Source organism: Falco punctatus (genome assembly GCF_963210335.1).
Source record: "Falco punctatus genome assembly, chromosome: 3".
Classification (NCBI taxonomy): domain Eukaryota; kingdom Metazoa; phylum Chordata; class Aves; order Falconiformes; family Falconidae; genus Falco; species Falco punctatus.
In genome coordinates this window covers 107,195,957-107,214,647 of record NC_137582.1, presented here as the reverse complement: position 1 = coordinate 107,214,647, position 18,691 = coordinate 107,195,957, and the positions used below count along the sequence as shown (strand labels likewise).

Below are 18,691 nucleotides of genomic sequence, written 5' to 3'. Positions count from 1 at the left end.
TTAGGCCAAGTCCTATAAGCCTGTATAAATGTACTCTCCTTTATGCATATGAACAGCATTTAACAGCTTCTATGGGACTATTTGTATATGTAAAATTGGATGAGTACCAATACATATAAAACTCACATGAAAAGCTGCCATGACTGTACAAGACTAACATAAACAGGACACCAATCCACTAAAAGATTTGTAATAATGAGAAAAGTAGTGAACAGAGAAAGTTCAACTGAGGACTTATGAAAATGGCCCTAGAATCTGTAGTGTCCATGCATACCAGATGTACGAGTTCAAATCTTCTAGAACATAATGACAGCCTTCAAAACACTGACAAACCAACAAGACAACAATCATTGTTCTGCCTTAGCAGATGGAAGGCGAAAATTAAATAATAGAAATGCATAGCGGTTGTGTAAAGAACCACGGAAAGTCTGAAAATCCAAGTAGATTACACAATGGAAATAATTTTAAAGGAATACTGCTTCCCCGACCCCACCCCTGAATGCAATTGAAAAACAAGAAATAGTGCAACATACCTGAAGGAAGTATTTTTAAGATACTACGTATCTTGACACCAGAAAAAAAATAAAATACCTAACTTACACACTGATCAATCTCTGACTTTGAAATCTCTTCACATGCAAATCGTTAATGAGACTTCAGGCTGCAGCTTTTAGTTCTAGCTCTGAGTTATGAACAGAAGAGACGTTTCTTTAGGAATTTTTAGGATGGCAAGTAAACCAATCTAACATCTCCTAAAATCCTAAAACTCAAGATCTCCTGCCTGTATTACATGTTTCTTTGGTTTATTCTGTGCATTTAATCAAAATATAGGGTACTTACTATGCACCTTATGGAAAATATCTGCTAGCTTCTCTATTTCTGGTATATTTACATTAACCAGATGATAGTACTTTTAAATATCTGTCTGCCATGTACAGTACAGATCTTGAACTACCACATATTCAGTATGTTCCAGAGAGATAAACAGGAATGTAGATTGGTTTTTTTCCAGTATTTTTTAAAGATAACATAGTAATTTAATTTTTTAGTGTGAATTGTTTCTAATTATAGGCTGGTTGGGGTTTTTTTGTTTGCTTGAGTGTTCATTTGTTCGTGGGTTTTTAAGAGTGTGAAAAGCTCCTGGTAACGCATAAGCAGACAGACAAAAAGGAGTTAGGATCCCTCAGATTAAACAGAAACTTTTTAAAGCCTTAAAGGAGTAAAACTGAATGGAACTCATGAATGAATTACTACAGCTCTTTGAGTAATTAATTCCAGTCACTATTAACAATATAACTTTCCCTTCAAAGAATTAGTTTCACCTTATAAAGTCAAAGCTTGTAACCTCCTTAATCTTTAATAGAGCCTGCAACAATTACTATAAGGCATAGAGGATCCACAAATTGGAAGCCCTGTGCTATTATCTCTTTTTCCAACAGACTCTTTTGACGATCATAAATAACAGTAAAATTACCATAAAATTAATAGAACTACAGTTAAAGAAAATCATTATGTAAAGGTTTATGAATTTTGCAGCCATTAATAGACATAAGTTAATGAGCCAGAGGCTTTCCAGAATATGATATCAGATATTTTTCCACCAATGAAACTTTCAGAGTTCCAAATCCTTCAGAGGTCACCAACTTCAAAAATAGAATAGAAAGTTACTGTTTAATACTAATGTGAGTAAAAATGAAACTGAAGTATTATAGCAAGTATCCTGCATGGCAATTTGAACAGTCTAATAAAACAAGATAAGGAAATCTACCTTGTCAAGAACTTGGAATAAAGACAGACAAAACCAGAATATTCAAGATGAAGAAGATGCATTTTGAACACTCACTGCATATTTTAATTTCACATGTACATAGATTCATAGCTTTAAGCTAGAAGGGAAAGTTAGGATCAGGGCTTACAGACACCAAGTGATGGAGAAATTTATCATGTCCCTTGGAAATATGTTCCAAAAAAGGTTATTGAAAGAATGTGAATTTTGACAACAGCAAATAAAGCTGATCTTCCATTCCATTACTCTTATGCTGCATGCATGGGATGCTTCAAGCTCACAGTAACAACATATCAATGAAGCATAACTCCTACAGTAACAATGGTCTTTGGTTTCGTCAGTCATGTTTTTAAAGAAACGGCAAATATCCAGGTTTTTTAAATTACTAATAAAACTTGCTACAGCACAAGAACCAAGTATACATCATCCATCTTAAGGATAAAAGGGGTTTTCTTTAATCTTTCCCCTTCAATCAGGAGGATTGTCCCCTTGGACAGTAACTGCCAGTTTTGTGATTTGCTATTTGATGTGAACTGATGATCTGGACCCCTGGATAGCACATTGCATGGCTTCTCCTACTCCTCTGTAGCCTTAAGAACAAGCATTTATTCACAGTTTCTCATGCTATTGCCACACATTTATTTTCAACGTAAAATTAAATGAAAGCTTAATTCCATATGTGACTTTGGGCTTAGTGTCATAAGAGGAGGAGACTGAAGGCTCCCACAATCTTGTTTATAACCACACACAAGATAAATACAATGGTTTTAGAGAATATCAGAAACAACAGAATCCTGATTAAAAGTAGCACCCAAAATCATCAGACACGTGACAGATTAGAGATTTACTCAAGACTCTAAAGATAAATGTTTTGAAATAAAAAGTTGCAGGAAAATTTGACTGGCTTGCTTTACTAATCCTAGAAGCAATGTAAGGATTAACATAATCTTCATGATCAATACATTCAGTCCTGAAATTATACTATAAACCAGCTTCTACAGTTTTTCAGTTGATGACTATGATAGACAGGGAAAAAAAGATCTTTACCTTGCAATGGCTTAGAAGTCTTTATGAGGTGCTGATCCTTCTGTAGCTTGTATTCCTAGGATGCCACATGAGATCTAAAGATTAGAATAAATACGTTGTTACTACCAATAACAATGGGTACTTACATGCTTGCTCATACAACAGTTCAAGACACTTCCTCCAGTGAAATGTTTGGTACTTTTCACTTTAACGTGAAATACTTGGCCGCTTTCAAAACAATATAATAACAAGCTTCAGATCCTTTAGCCTGGATTTCAAAAGCATTCTGCATCCTGAAGCCACATTGTCTTATTTGTCAAAATAAGCCAAATATTACCTATTGATGTAACAATTTTAAAAGGTGTAAACCTACTTATGAGATTAAAAAAAAATTATACTCCGAAAAATCTAAGTGCCCAACAAGTACATGATTCATAGTCACAACCACTGTAGCTTACAAAGATGTTATATTAAAATAGCATACATATTATTCACGTTTTATATTATACACATTGACACTTTATGTATGAAACTTCTTGCATATAAGAAAGCTAAAAACATAGTGAAAAAAAGCTAGTATTTAAATAGTTATCCTTGTATTTTGTAAAGATAAACACTTTTCACTCCTGATAAGCAATGAAAATGAAGAACATTCTCTGTTTATCATTTATTCACTTTCCTACTTGAAAGCTATTAGGACATAGATAACATAAAGCACAACAACAAGATTTTTAGGAAGGTGTTCAATTATGCGCTTATGTCCCATCAAAAATGGACTGATCTAGTGACACTACATTGCACTCCATAGAATTAAAGGAGGTTGTGTGCTTAACTTTTTATTTTACCAGCATTTCAACATCATTATTGAAAAACTCTTGGCAATTTTTGGTTCTGGAGGAGAAAGCCTCAAAACTGTTCTGTAACACATGATATGAGATAGTATAGGAATGGCATTTAAAAAAATATCAATTTGAGATCCACTCTTGAATGCAGGAGATGAGTAAGAATCACATGCAAGTAAACATAAAATATAAACATAAAAACATAAGACCTAGTTACCTTGTTACACTTAGAATTACAATTAAAAAAAGAAAAGCAGATACCACATCTTAAACATACTTATAGATCCAAATTTTACATGTACATTCTTTCACAGTAAAACACTAAAAACAAAAAATAAAAATGGCTTCGCTTCAAATGGGGGGGGGGGGGGCGGGGAAAAGCCCCACACGTCCCAGGAGTCAGGTTAAAGATTCAGAAGTCAGGGCTAGGAGGGAAAAGGAAGATAAATAATTTAGCACTAAGCGTAACTAAGGCCTGTCAGTCTGCCAACTTTAAGAGAAATTAAAAGGTTTACAAGGATCCTGAGAGTTTTTACAGAACCCTCTAGGGTTTTGAGAAAATAAATCCAGAACAAGAAAGGAGTTCTGAAGTATTCTGCATAAATAGATTTTAAAGACACTGAATAGAATGTGAGAATAATGGTATGGAAAGATTCCTTTAGTTCAGAATTAGACTGTTAGCTGGTGTTGTGTTTGCCCTCCTGTATCATCACCAACTGCATCATCAGCGGGGCTGTCTTTTTTCAGATGCATTGCCTTGCCAGAAGCCAGGGAAGATGTGCTTAGGGGAGACCAAAACATATCAGTATCATTTTAAATAATACAAATAAGCCTGCGTGTGGCATTAAATGCACAGGCACCGCACAACAGACACACAGTTATTCTGTTAAGATGAACCACATGTTCGTGCTTAAATACCAATTCTGATTGCCTCTGAGTCGAGAAATATCTGTGTTTTAAGGCATCAACACTCATGGCTTAAGGCAAGTCAATTAAGCAAATAAAAAGTAAGCCTTGGCCACTCACTCTTTTTATGGTGGGGGGAAGAAGAAACAGGAAGATTCACATGATTTGCTTCTCCTTTAAATTTAATTTTCTGTTCTTACTGTTTTTTTGCAATAAGAATATATAGCGAGGTCCTTTGAATTGCATAAAAACAGGAGTTAAACTGCAAAACCTGCACCTGTGTAAAAAATTTTAATTCCATATCATCATCACTTTCTACTTCAAATGAAGATGTAACCTTGTACTTCATTGCTCAGACAATGTTAACTGTAGGAGAATCACAGAAAGGAACCAAGTTCATTTAAGACATAAAGCAATTTTGAATTGCATTGATTACAGTGATCAGTCTATCACTTTAATGTCATCTCAGCTGGCATTTATTAAAAAGACATACATGTGACAACCCACTGATCCTTAACACTGTAGCTGAGATAAAAAGTCTATTTGCAAAGGAAAATTACTTCTTTAATTAGAAATGGAGTATCATTTTCTCTTTTCTTTGTCAGAACTTCAGCAGCCACAGATCAAATACATCATGGGAGGGGTTGAAGAATCTGCCATCTAGTTTGATTTAAAAGTCTTCCTAGTTAATCATTCAAAGTTGTACAAACGAGCACCGGAGATAGGAAAGAAAACAGGTATATTGCACCTGTATGAAGGCACTCCAACTCACTGGTGCTTAGGAAAGGTCTCAAAAGGGAGCGCTTCTTGGTGGACTCTGCCATAAGACCGACATTCAGGGCACAGGGTCACTGTTGCTTCAAGCCCATCTCTACACATGGAGTAGAGTGGCAAACAAAAATTGTTCCACATACTTATTCTGTAGAAATGACTGAATCTTGCCAGTCACCTAATGTATGTGGAAAAAATAAATCTCAGTCTACCAAAACATATTCCACAAGCAGATTAATGTGCAAAGAGTAAACTTGTAATAAGCAAAATGATAAATGTGTCCGATACACTGTGAACAACATGCTGTTCTATAAATTCCAGGAGGATTCCTTGTTGGTGAACAGAATTTTGAAGCCAAGTGATTTAATCTGTGGACCTATAAAATCCTAATTTTAATTCTGTTTTCTCTTTGTACAAATATGGAAAACTTTACATTTCATACAGTGTGTCTCTTAGTTCTAGGGATAGCCAGTCTGATTCTCCATTAGAGGTGAATCCCTCTATCAAGTCAATTACCTTCTTTTTATAAACTGTATTCATGATTCCCTATCAATCTCTCTCAGAAATACAGGGGCATCTCCACACTCCACACATCTACAGATGGCATTCTACCACTCCTTCTACTGCTCTGCCAGTATCATGACCTTTGGGAAACAAAGACCATGGTAAGTTTGCGTGAACAAACTGCTAACCCAGTTTCAGCTCTGGCTGCTAATCTTACTGGCACACCACTGGTTTTATTTTATACTCTACTTGAAAGGCATGTAATTCAACAAAGGGTTTAATTTCTCTAAGTTTTCAGGGTGAAAATTACAAACTAATAGAAAGGCAGGCTACACAAGTCAGTCACAGAATCACAGCATCATTTAGATTGGAAGAGACCTTTAGATCATCAAGTCTAACTGCAAAGCTAACACTGCCAAGCCTGCCACTAAATGCTAACTTAGGCTGGATTTTTACTCAAATGGATCCCATACAGTAGTACTGTCACCTATAGAAGAGCAAGAAAGTAGCAAACACTCCATGGAGTAATTTATACAACAGCAAAGGCTTTTATGGAAAGACTGCAAGTCAGACTCATTCTTCTACAGAGGTGTTTTAATGCCCCTGTAGACAGAAATCTAATCAAAGTTGTTTATAACAAGATGACGACTCCTACACACTCTTTTGGAAGTAGACTTTTTGTATCACATGGAATTAATTCTGGATAATTAGCATACTCAACTTGCCCCATCAATTAACATTAGAAAAATTCATCACACTGCTGATTTCTTAGCTGAACACAGAGCCTATCTGGTAACAAATATCCAAACTAAATGATTATTTACAACAAAGGTCTTCAGGACCTTGAATTATTTTAGATTCTTCTGTGCAGCATGTAACCTTTGGGATTTACTTAAATTGCTGCCTACAAATAAACTACCAGTAACTTATCATCTAGTCATAAAAATAACTTAATTGGATTAGTATTACATATTTAAGTGCTTTCACAATGTCTGTACAGTATTTGTCTGTAAAGCTTTAGATAATATTGCCTTCATCTGACTAAACTATCAATTCCCTTAAAACAATAGACAAAAATCTGCATTCCTGTTTTAAGTTTCCCCAAGGTACAAATCAAAACCTTCAGGTGGCAGATCTTTACTTTGCTATAAACGCTCTTTATGGCCATGCAAGTTGCCAAAGATGATGGCTACTGAAACACTTAAGTGTGCATCTCCAGCCATTATGCAGGGAACAGGAGCTGTGCAAAAATTCCTGTACAAGCTCTGAAGATTTTACTCTTAAACATCTAGAAATGCAGATTTAATTGGCTGTGATCATTCTTCATAGCAAATAAATTTCATCTATAACTGGATGCAACTGGTGAAATATTCAGCTGTTAACTATCAGTAAAAGTAATTTCAATATGAATATGGCTATTGTACACAAGACACAAGTTGGGCCCAAATTTTATAGTTCTGTTTCATATAGCTCTGTATGAACACATACAAGTGTAAACTAAAAATTTATCCGTTGCAGGGTAAGGAAAGGAACCAGCACATGTAGAATATGGGGTTTAATCTCTAAAACTGAGCTGGAAGAGCTGAACTGGGATACTAGAACCACAATTATTGAGCTGAAACAGAGAATCTGGGCTCCCAAGGTCAGGTTGAGATGAACAATTCCCAGTCTTAGTATGTGTTACTGTTTAAGTGGTATTTTGGCACAGAGCTATGTATTTACAAATATATAATAAAGAGCCTAAATTAGCAAGTTCTATGTAAGGATAGCACTTGACGTTTAGAACTTTATGAAATTATTCCACATACTTCAGAAGTATAAGAAAGTTTCTATTCACGATAGTGGAACAATTTTAGTTGAGTGATTTTCATATTATTAGTTTATGAAGGGTAAAGATGACAGGCTGAGAGTTGGGCTGAGTTAACTCATTGAAAATCTCCCTTTTGAGACCCTTCCTAATCAACCATAAGTTGGAGTGCCTTCATACAGGTGCAATATACCTGTTTCCTTTCCCATCTCAAGTGCTGATTTGCACAACTTGGGAAGATTAACTAGGAAGACTTATAAATCAAACTAGATGGCAGATTCTGTGAAGCCAGGCTGAGAGCGCTGGGGTTTTTCAGCCTGCAGAAGAGAAGGCTCCAGGAGGACCTTAGAGCAGCCTTCCAGTGCCTAAAGGGGCCAACAGGAAAGCTGGAGAGGGACTTTTTACAAGGGCATGTAGTAACAGGAGAAGGGGGAATGGCTTTAAACTGAAAGAGGATAGATTTAGACAAGATATTAAGAAGAAATTCTTCCCTGTGAGGGTGGTGAGGCACTAGCACAGGTTGCCCAGAGCACCTGTGGGTGCCCCATCCCTGGCAGTGCTCAAGGCCAGGTTGGATGGGGCTTTGAGTGACCTGGTCTATGAAAGATGTCCCTGCCCATGGCAGGGAGACTGGAACTAGATGCTCTTCAAGGTCCCTTCCAACCCAAACCATTCTATGATTCTGTGAAATTACTTATAGGAGACTAGGACCATGCAATATAACAACAGAAATCAAAAGTCTCAGTATCCAGAACTACTGCTCTAAATACAGGGTACAGTCACTGTACAGAAGTAATGACTTCTATTAAAAAATTAATAGATGGAATTCATATCTGCTCCAATTCCAGAATCTAGTGTAGGATGATGCTAATATCATCTAATAATATCAGGATCAAAGTTGAGTGGAATAAAACTTCCAATTTTAGATGCTCTTTATCTGCAGGTGTGAATGTATAATGAATTCTTGCCACTGGCTCCCTATTATAAATCCAATGATTTTGTACTCCATGACAGCAGTTTCTACAATTTTCTTTTGGCACAACCTGCTTGGAATACATGACAAAACAGCAGGGTGCCAAAACGTTTTTCTAAATGATCTACTTTGCAAGACAGCTTCCAAGTGTGACCCTGATGAATCTTATCATTACTCTTGGAATAGAAAACACGAAAGAAAGGAAGAACCCACATTTCATTTACTTAAGCAGGTGTTTCTCTGTTTCTTTTACATACTACTTCATATCCACGCCCAAATATTCATTCCAACAAAGCATTTTAAACCCAGGTTCAATAAAAAAACCCCACCACATTACTGGGTAGGATAGAATTGCACTACAACTATTTTTGAATCCTGCTGTCTCAGACAAGTGTAATGCATCATTTGATGTCATCTCAATTACCATGTTACCTCTAACCAACTGGATTGCTCTTCCTATTCAATCTTTGCATGGAACTTTCTAAATTAGATGGCAGGCTTTTTCCAGTGGACAAACCCACCCTCCGGCAGACTACAAGGCTCAGGATTTGACAGGATTCAAGCTACAGAACAAGGATGGATGACTCTATACTTTAACTGAATATCAGATCATTTTAATGGTACAGAGAGGCATTTCATTGCAATATATAGTGATGGTTCAGCTTTTACTTTAGTTGGAAAGAAGCGTTTATGTGCAAAAACTACATCAAAAATGGGGAGGGGATCATTATACATATTCAAAATTATAGTTCTGAATTAAGGTAAATTCCAGTTGCAACACAAATTTCCAGAGGCTTCTGATTTTTTTTCTCTTAGCAAGACATGCTTTGCAGCAAACTCCCAAGAAACAGACAATAAGGATTTGTAGAATGCGTTAAGAAAGGTTGCTGACATATACACATACAAGGAGAAGTGAGCATAGAGTTAACTGTGACTTGTCCCCTCCTCCTTTCTCAGTCTAGGAACCCTTCCATATGCTGTGTTCTATTTATTATTTCTGCATTTCATCAGGAGGGAAATATTCACACTGAGCCACAGGGATTAAAGACTGAAGCTCTAGAGAAGTCAGATCACATCTGTCATATCCAGCTGTTTTCAATTCTAACACCTCACACCTGCTTTTATTTATTATTCCTGGGCTAGACAAGACAGGGATCATTTTGCAATCGTTGAAAGCTTTCTTAAGGAAGACACAACTCGATGTATTCCCTTCCCTTTTGCCTCTGCCATAGCCCACCAAGACCACATTAAAACCAACTGCTGTCAGGGTGAGGATGTGACCTAGCGGGAAGTCACTCCGTACCGAGGCTGGACAGCTCCCTCTCACCTCCCAGCACAGGGACAACATCGGGAAACCAAACAGAAACACCAGTGACTACAAAAATTTGCTGTTGGCGTAGACTCTTAACCCCATTTACTCCCACAGACTTCAATTGCCTTGTTTTTAATTTATCTTGGAAATGGACTCAAGAGTTTGGGTGGCAGTGAATTAACTAATTCGTATACTACTTTATGCAGCGGGATCTCCACTTTTACTTATTTCAAGCTACGTTCCACAGAGCCTGTTTGTTGGCAGTCCAGCTGAATTGCTTTCCTATTCTCTATTAGGAGATCACACTGCCTCAGAATTTTATCGTCCTTTTTTTTGTCCGGTAATTTTTCCAGACAGGGGCTCATAAGTCATTCTTTTTGCAATCTTCTCTCATGTCACAGGCTAGTCTTACATTAGGGTCTTTCTAATTAACTGCTCAACAGTAATTATTCAATCACATTTAAAGTGCAAACCAAATGTACCAGACCACCTTGTACCTACTGCACAAACACTTTCCCATTTGCAGTTGCTCATCTCATATACCTGACCTAGCACAACAAGGTTATTATTTGATGGAGCAAACTCATATCTTGCTTGTAATTCATTCAGTTGTTATGGGGGAGACATTTGCTGCTTCCCTTCCTTGCAACTTGATGATGAAGATATCCACGGTAGCCAGACTATCTGACTCGCCTAAAACACAGAACTAGAAACAACCAATGATGCTTTATGAGCCAACTCACAGCAGTCAATAAAACCATCATGGAACTTCCATCAGTTCGTTAATTTTCTCTGTATTTAATTGCTCATAGAATAGAAGTGAAAGTTGCTTTGTCATTTTAAAACAAGTTTTGATACTGTTTTGATGTGCTAATGTTCAAAGGGAAGATCTATCAGTCAACCACAACAGCAGGTGAAGACCTATTCTAAAATAGTTCTAGAAAACTGAAAAAACTAAAAGACTTCTGTTCTCTTCTTGTCCTCTAAATGACCAATGACTTGGATATACAGCCAGTGAGTAATTTCAAATATTATTGATCTAACATGGTGATCACTCAAGTACTCTTATGATTTTTAGTGAGTAATTCCATAACTATATACAACTAATTTTTTGAATCTGCCAAGTCAATAGAAAGCCTTCCCACACAAAATGAAACAGGACCTGAAGTTCATAAAACATCTGCAATTCCTGCAAGAAATTTAGCACTGAAACATGAAGCATTATTATTTGTAATAACAAAATACATTAGGAGATGCTTTAAAAGGCAACTTTGCCCCACTAGTCTTCAAAAAATGAAGGATACTTCATAACAAGAACAACCATCAGTCTGAATTCAAAACTGAACTGATTCATTGAAATTTGGGTAGCGTGTAATAAAACATACCTATAGTTGCCATAATACTGATGTGCTGTAAATGCTATCCAGTTTTTGGAAGAGTAATGTACACTTACTAGACAGACATCAAGGCAATTGCCTACGTTACAATGTTAAAAAAAATAGATTGTACAGTTTGCAGTAGCATCAAGTCTCTATTCAAGTGTAAAAAAAAATTAATTGACTCCATCTGTATTGGCCTAATGACTGATTAAATGACTAATCACGGAAGTCTTAATTAAAATCATTTTTCTGTACAGAAGAGGATGGAGGGAGGAAGGCAATCATTAATGTGTTATAATGTATGTCAGATTCCATTTGTGCCATTTACTAACAGCCATCAAATGAGTAATTATGCACAAGGTCATTCTGTAAACTTTCTGCATACATCAGACTGATTGGATTAGGGCTTGGTGCCTGGCTAGGTTCGGCATGTGGCTGCTTTTTTTCCAACCACAAAACAGGTAATTAATATTGCTCAGAATAAATAATAAAGGAAGCTGACATTTCCTCTTCCATCCTCGCATCAGCCAACCCAGTCAAAGATTCATATACAACTTTCATACATTGCTGGGTGAAGTCCCATATCTCATGCATTAAATCAAGCCCATCCTCCTCAGCTATTTAATATTCTTCATGAATTGACAGAGAACTCTGTCACACAGTGAAATTCTATAATATGCAAGGAATTTTTCCTGCATGAATAAAACAACCAGGCAATTAAAAGAACCCTTTTCAAGTAAAGTAAGATGGCAGTATAAAACTTATTTTAAGGTTTATTTGCCAGCCACCTGACTACCCTTATGCATAGTGACCTTTGCTATGGAAAAATAACAAGCTGCTTCTACCTCAACAGCTGAGACTAATCCACTTAAAACAATGTATTAAATTGAATAATGGAATAAAAAAGTGCATCTTGAGATTAGATAAACCAACTTCCCACTTGCATGTAACTCATACATAGGACCTACACTTTTTGAAGAAATATTGCATATAAAATGCTGAAGTCCAAAGAATAAATTGTAACACAGACAATATTTTGTTTACTGACTGCTGTCCTGAAATTTCTAGAAAAATCTTATTGCAGCCACAGTAAGTCTGCCATATCATTAGCTTCAACAATTTTGCATATCCCAGATGACAATACACTGTCTTATGTATAAAACAATTTTTTAAATGAAGTATGTCTTAATGCAGAGACAAAAAGTTGGTATTGTCCTGTCACTATTATCAACAAATGTCCAGTTCTGTAAACATTTCTTTCCTTCAAAATTCTGAATTCAAATGGGCAGCACTGATGTGAGTTACAGTTTCAGAATTAGGTGCCAAGTAAGTTCCAGTTCTTCTAAAATAATGGAATCAGCTTTAGTACTAAGTAAGTCTCTCTGCCTCTTTTTCCAAAACATAAGTATTCTGAGAAACAATCCTGATAAAGATTTCTGTAGTGACACTGAAAACTGACATCCTCCCATGAACATACCATGTGTTGCTTTAAAACGTACCAAATTGACTAAAAATTGTGCTCAGAATATGGATGGAGAAAATAAAGTAATTATAACACAAACTTGACCCTACTTAGCACATAACTGAAGAAAACAAAAATACACAACAACAAAACTCTGCAGTAACTGTCTTTGTCACATATGAAAGAAGTTCATTTCACTAATAAAGGAAATGGAATTACCTGATAAGATTTAAAATTGAGTTCAGCTATTCTATAAATGCAATTCAGAGTTTTAAGGTGACTCTCAAGACTTAAAACCAGCATTGAGACTCAAATGTGCCACTCTGGGCTTCTAGACAATTAGTTTCATTTTCATTTGAAGACACATATATTCAAAACCATTGCAAAATCCATCATCACCAAACCAAAGTACTCCAAAATAAACAACATACATATGGCACAGTAAATCTTTCAAAACCTGAAGATATTTTAATGGAATAATTCAACACAATCTGCACTATTCTGCTAATGCAAATGAAAACTTGCACAACTACCTAAATTACAGGGTGGTGTGTCATTCTTAATCTTCATAGAAATGTAGGAGTTCCTGTTTCAATCATTTCTATTGTTTGAAATACACCAGATGATAATGGAGTGGCTGCCACTGTAGGCAGAGACTGAATTCTAGGTGAAGCTAATTAATGACTCAATATATGACTTACTGTAGTTTGAAGGAATTACTAGACAGTGGTGAAGATCAATGTGCAAGACAGTTGCAAGTACATTAAATGACCTGCCTGAAACTTCAGCATTGTCTTTTTCTACATATGTTGATTATCTAGGTTATTCCCGATCTTTGATTGTATAAAATATTAAGATAAAGTCAATCATTTCACATACCTCTCAAATACCTGAAAAGGTAGATTCCCTTCTCAGCACACAAGTACATACCCTTCACATCACAGTATAAAAGTCCAGCCAAGTTTGACTGAAAGACAGCCTTCTCCCTCTTTTTTATTTCTCCAAGTTTAAAAAAAAAAAAAAAAAAAAAAACAAAACAAAAACAACCACACCAAAAAAAAAGGAAAAAAATGAAATTGAAGGTATCTTATGCCCAAAGACCAATCACAGAAGAGAGATGCTATCCTATGTGAAGGCATCTCCAGATATTCTAGATCTGGGAATTTGGGAATTCAAAACTCTCTAGGCCACTTAGGATAAAGCAAAATAGGTTCAGATTAAGGGGTTGAAATGCAGCCAAGCAAAGCCATTTAAGGAAAAACACAACAAAACAAAAAACCCAACAGTCTATACTAAATTCCCTGGTCACACTGCAAAAATGAGGGAGACAGTTGCTGCATGTGGTAAATGAAGCATTTTTGAAGTGCTTTAAATAGTTAGGTGCCTCTGATTTCTATTATTAGCCATTGCACATTGTCCTGTCTACTTTGACATAAACATGACTTCTCGTAGTAGTTAAAGATGAAAAAATGCCTCATCTGCTACAGAGAAGCTCTTGCAAATCAGTGGGACCAGCCTGATTAGACACTGGAATCGCAATGCCTGCACATGTCAGCAAGTCCCATTGTAATTACTTTATGCTTTGCTGTTAGCTGAACTAGTAAAAAAGGTGGAGAATTAGTCATTATGGCAGATTTGCTCAAGTCAGGATTTTAAAAAGCCTGTAACCTATTGCACAGTAAATAAATTAAAGCAAACACTGGAAAAGTTACCAATAAGCAGGCTATAGTAAAAGTCACTTTAATCACAACCCAAATAATGGGAAAGTTAAACAATACTGTTTTCTTAACCGTTGCAACAGTCATCTGTCTCAGAGGATATCTCTACACCCATTTCGTCAGTTAAGAAATGCAAATTAGATATCCCCTATTCTTCTATTTGTTTTGTACAGTGAGCACAATTTCTGCATGAACGTCCAACTGTATTTCCATCCTCTTTGTGTCACAGAAACCTCATTTACCAGTCATTCTTCTCCATATGAAAAGATCTATAATGAGGAGTCTTTCTGTCATTGCCCTGCTCCTCTGAGTCAGGAATTTTCATTTCCCCCTAATACTTGCCGCTATAGCTGCAATTTCATTTACTGTCATCTCATACTACAGCCTTAATGCAAGCACATCTGTGGCTGGATCATGGAAAAGATTCAATGTTGCTTTCAGAGTTGCATATCGATTAAATTGTTATGAAAAACCAGAGTTTTTATTTACTATGTTTGCATATGGTACTTACAAAAAGGAAGGTTTATTCACTCTACTTGAAATGACAGTTAATTCTTCCAGTTTGTCACCTAGCAAAAATATCTGGTATGAGAATGCTGAACATAAAAAGCAGGACTAGGAGGTCTAGTTGCACATGCATTCTCTCCAAAATGAAAAGCCATAAAGTTATCCAAAAGCTAAACATACATTTTTAACTCACATCTAAGCAGTATCATGAAAGAAAGAAATTACTTTTTGTTTTGAGGAAATAATGCTGTTCAAAAAAAATATTTCTACTATTCTAATCTTTTTAACACACATATGAAGCAATTTACACACCCTGAGCCAAATTTGGCTTTGGTGCAACTCCAGAAATCAGCTGTATCAGGATTGATCACCTCAATCTATGAAAGCAGTAGATGTCATGTTCTCTTTGATGAAAGCTAGAGTTTCAGTAGATCAGTATCCCAGCATTTACGATTTCTCTTGCTCTTCCATGGTATTCAAAGCTACCTTGACTTTTAAAAAATCCTCGTACTATTACTTACTGCCTGCCATACCTTTGCATTAGCAAAATTGCAGGAGCATCTTCTCTTTTTCCAATTGGAATTAAAGGAATAGGATCTGAAAGTTTGCCACTAACAGCTAAATGGACCATCAGCCAGAGCCAGAATTGTACTTTTTATGTGTTCCAGTATGATAAAGAAGACCTAACACTTTTCACAAGTTGGGCTTCTGCAGATGTCTTATTCTTCCCTACAACAAGGTAAGAGGATTTAAAAGTTCCTTGACACTGGGCAAGGAAAGCTTACAGTCAAGATTTTACAGACTGCAGTTAAGTTTCTGAGTTGCAGAGTCAGAAATGGATGTGTAGCTTCTATTTGCAGCATTAAGCCCTATTATTTTACACAGATTGTCCTGATTAAAAAAAAACAACAACCAACCACTTTCCTAAAGTCAGTACAAAGTCAGTACTATTGAGGGGTTGAAACAGGAAGCTACCTGAAAGATGTCACATAAGTTTTTATGAAACAAATCACAGAAACTTTTCAACAGCTAATTTGAATTCCAACAGGTAAAAGTAGAACCATTTCTAGGCAGTCTGCAATTTGTATGTAATTGCACTCATGGAAGTTATTTCTAACTTCTCTCTTTTTAACCTATAAGGATGCAACTTCAGGAGGGATTTTGGATTACATCCTAATTCCTTTTTATGATATTGATAATTCTACCTGGTTCCCACATGACGGAATTTGCCATTTCTCCATCCACAATTGAAGATACATGTTCAAAGAGAATTCTGGTATTTCCACTTTCATTAAATATTGAGTCTATAAATCTCAACACGGAATGTAATATGAAACCACAGAGTATACATAAAATAAAACACCTATACCTTCCTGAGCCTGTAATCATGAAACAGTGGAAGATAATTCTTTCCTATCAGGCAGAAGAATGCAATGCTGGTGGTGTTGTTTTCAAACAGTAAAAGCACAGAAAGCATGCTGATCATGCACTGAAAATCTACAGCTGGAGTTTACTTCTGATAGATTAACACCACAAAGGGTCATAATATACTATTTGCTTCACCTAATTCCATTCTAGACTTCCAGTAAACTCAAACTAGTGGGTTTTAGTTCTTTGTTTTGCTTTTTTCCCAGAGAGCAGGGATTTTCATGCTTAAATAAACTAAATTTTTTATGTTGCTACCTTTGTTCAAATCACCCTTGAAAAACTTGACTAACCTAGTGAGCAGAGAAGTTTTTCTTTCCTATTTAATTTTTTTTTCCATTTTAACTATCTACACCATGTATAATGGAGTTATGGAGGTTCATTTAAACACACCCATTTTAAACTAGCAAGGTTAGATGTAATTAATCAGTGTAAATCACAGGAACACAGAAATCAGAGCAGACTGCAAAACAGCTGAAAAACCAGGTTGCAGATTTGATGGCGATTTTAAAGGTGTAGTGAAATCTCCCACACCTACTTCGTTTGAAAGAAGGGGGAAAAGCTCTAAAAAACCAAGACCAGATATTAAAAAAAAACAACCCCAAACAGCTCAATGACCCGACACCAAACACTCTCAAACTGAAGGACTGAGAAACATGTTTCTTGTGAGCACAAGCCCAGTTTATAAAGCAGTAAAATATGTTATCGGCATAAAATGTGAAAGGCAGTATTATTTTTCAGTGGTCAGCTAAGATACAGACAGGATCATTTGTCCAAGAGAATAAAATCAATTATTAGAAGTGGTGTATTGCAAAGAGACAAAAACTTCTTTTAGCAGACAACATGCTCCAGCTGAGCAGTAAGGAATACTGATTCACACGTACCTGCTGTCTTCCATTTTCTCCTGCGAGACTGTCATCTTCTCAGCTTTCTCAGCAGATATTCTGCCACTTGGCTTTTTGCCTCCTTTCTACAGGAGAAAAAAAAAAAAAAAAAAAGTATTTCTGTAGTGCTTAAGGAAAGTGCCAAAAATGGTGTAATTTATGATGTGCTAGTGTTTTCCTTTGCATTCATAACTTAAGAACAAATGCAAAATCATCAGCACTTGAACGTGGTGGATTTTGATTTACATATATTAAGATTCTTCATGATTTCCTATTATTTATTTCTGTAAACAAAACTGGATCCTGGTCACTAAATATTAGCATCCCCTATATAGTAACTCAAGCCAAATGATAAAAAAAGGTAAAATCCAGAATGTACAACTCAGTCAATAGAATTTGAAACCAGATGTTATATCAAATTGTCTGATCTGAAACTCTTATCTGCTCTTTCTTTTTTAGAACTAAAATCTTACAGGGAGTGAAATAAATAGTTATGTACACCTGAACTTTCGGAATGGGCACATTCTCAGTTTGATTAGATCTAGGCTTTCCTCTATAATTTTCCCGGAACAGTTTCAAGCCTTCAGTTAGTAGAAAAAATTATTTTCTGGACTATTTCCTGGAATTTTTAAATGCCTACACTCTTGTTTTCTTCATTTACATGTATTGGATCCACGCAAATACAGTATTTTTCATTAAGGTTGCATAGACAGAAGTTTAATAGCTTTTACTTTTCTTCCTTTTCTGAAGTATTCTTCAGGGTCCCACTGTAAGAAGTACTGCAAAGCCCAAGAAGTTATGCTGACAGCATTACACAAAATTACACCTTTTCATTCAGGTGTAACAACTGATGCCATCTTGTATGATTTTTGTAACAACCAACATAAACAATTACATAATACTGCAATTACTCATGATAATTTTATACCAACCCACCCTGCAGGAACTCAAATTTCACAATTAAATGACTTCTGTTCCCTGAAAAACTGCAAGAAGTCTGCTTTGGTCATGTTCTAAATGAATGGGAACTTGAAGAAACATTTTATATTACAATCCAGAAGACAGAAGAATGCTTTCGTAGGTAATTTCCCACCCTGGCAGAAATATTTTGTGTTGGAAAGCTGTTGTTGAATAATTCAGGGAAAAATCTATATATGGTAGTGTTTCTCTCAAATTCTGTGGGGTGAGGTGTGAAAGAAAGATAATATTCTACCTGTAATACTTTATGCTAGCTAGAATACCTTGAAGTAAGACATTTCTAGTTGTGAATGCTGCAGTTATCTCCACAGTGCTGTAACTTTATCATTATATGGCAAGATAAGAGTTAAGTCTTTGCCTCTGCAAGGACAGTAAATAACATCTTTCTCTCCATTAGCTTTTGCTGTAGTA

At 35.9% G+C, this 18,691-nt stretch overlaps 1 protein-coding gene across 1 annotated transcript in view; it reads right to left on the bottom strand.

Annotated features, from left to right (window-relative positions):
- MORN1 (MORN repeat containing 1) overlaps positions 1 to 18,691 on the bottom strand; it is a gene marked incomplete at its 5' end in the record, with an annotated part of 180,856 nt that overhangs the window by 127,274 nt on the left and 34,891 nt on the right. The window contains 1 exon segment of the mRNA XM_080380680.1: positions 17,296 to 17,388. Coding sequence (XP_080236806.1) covers positions 17,296 to 17,388 — 93 coding nt within the window.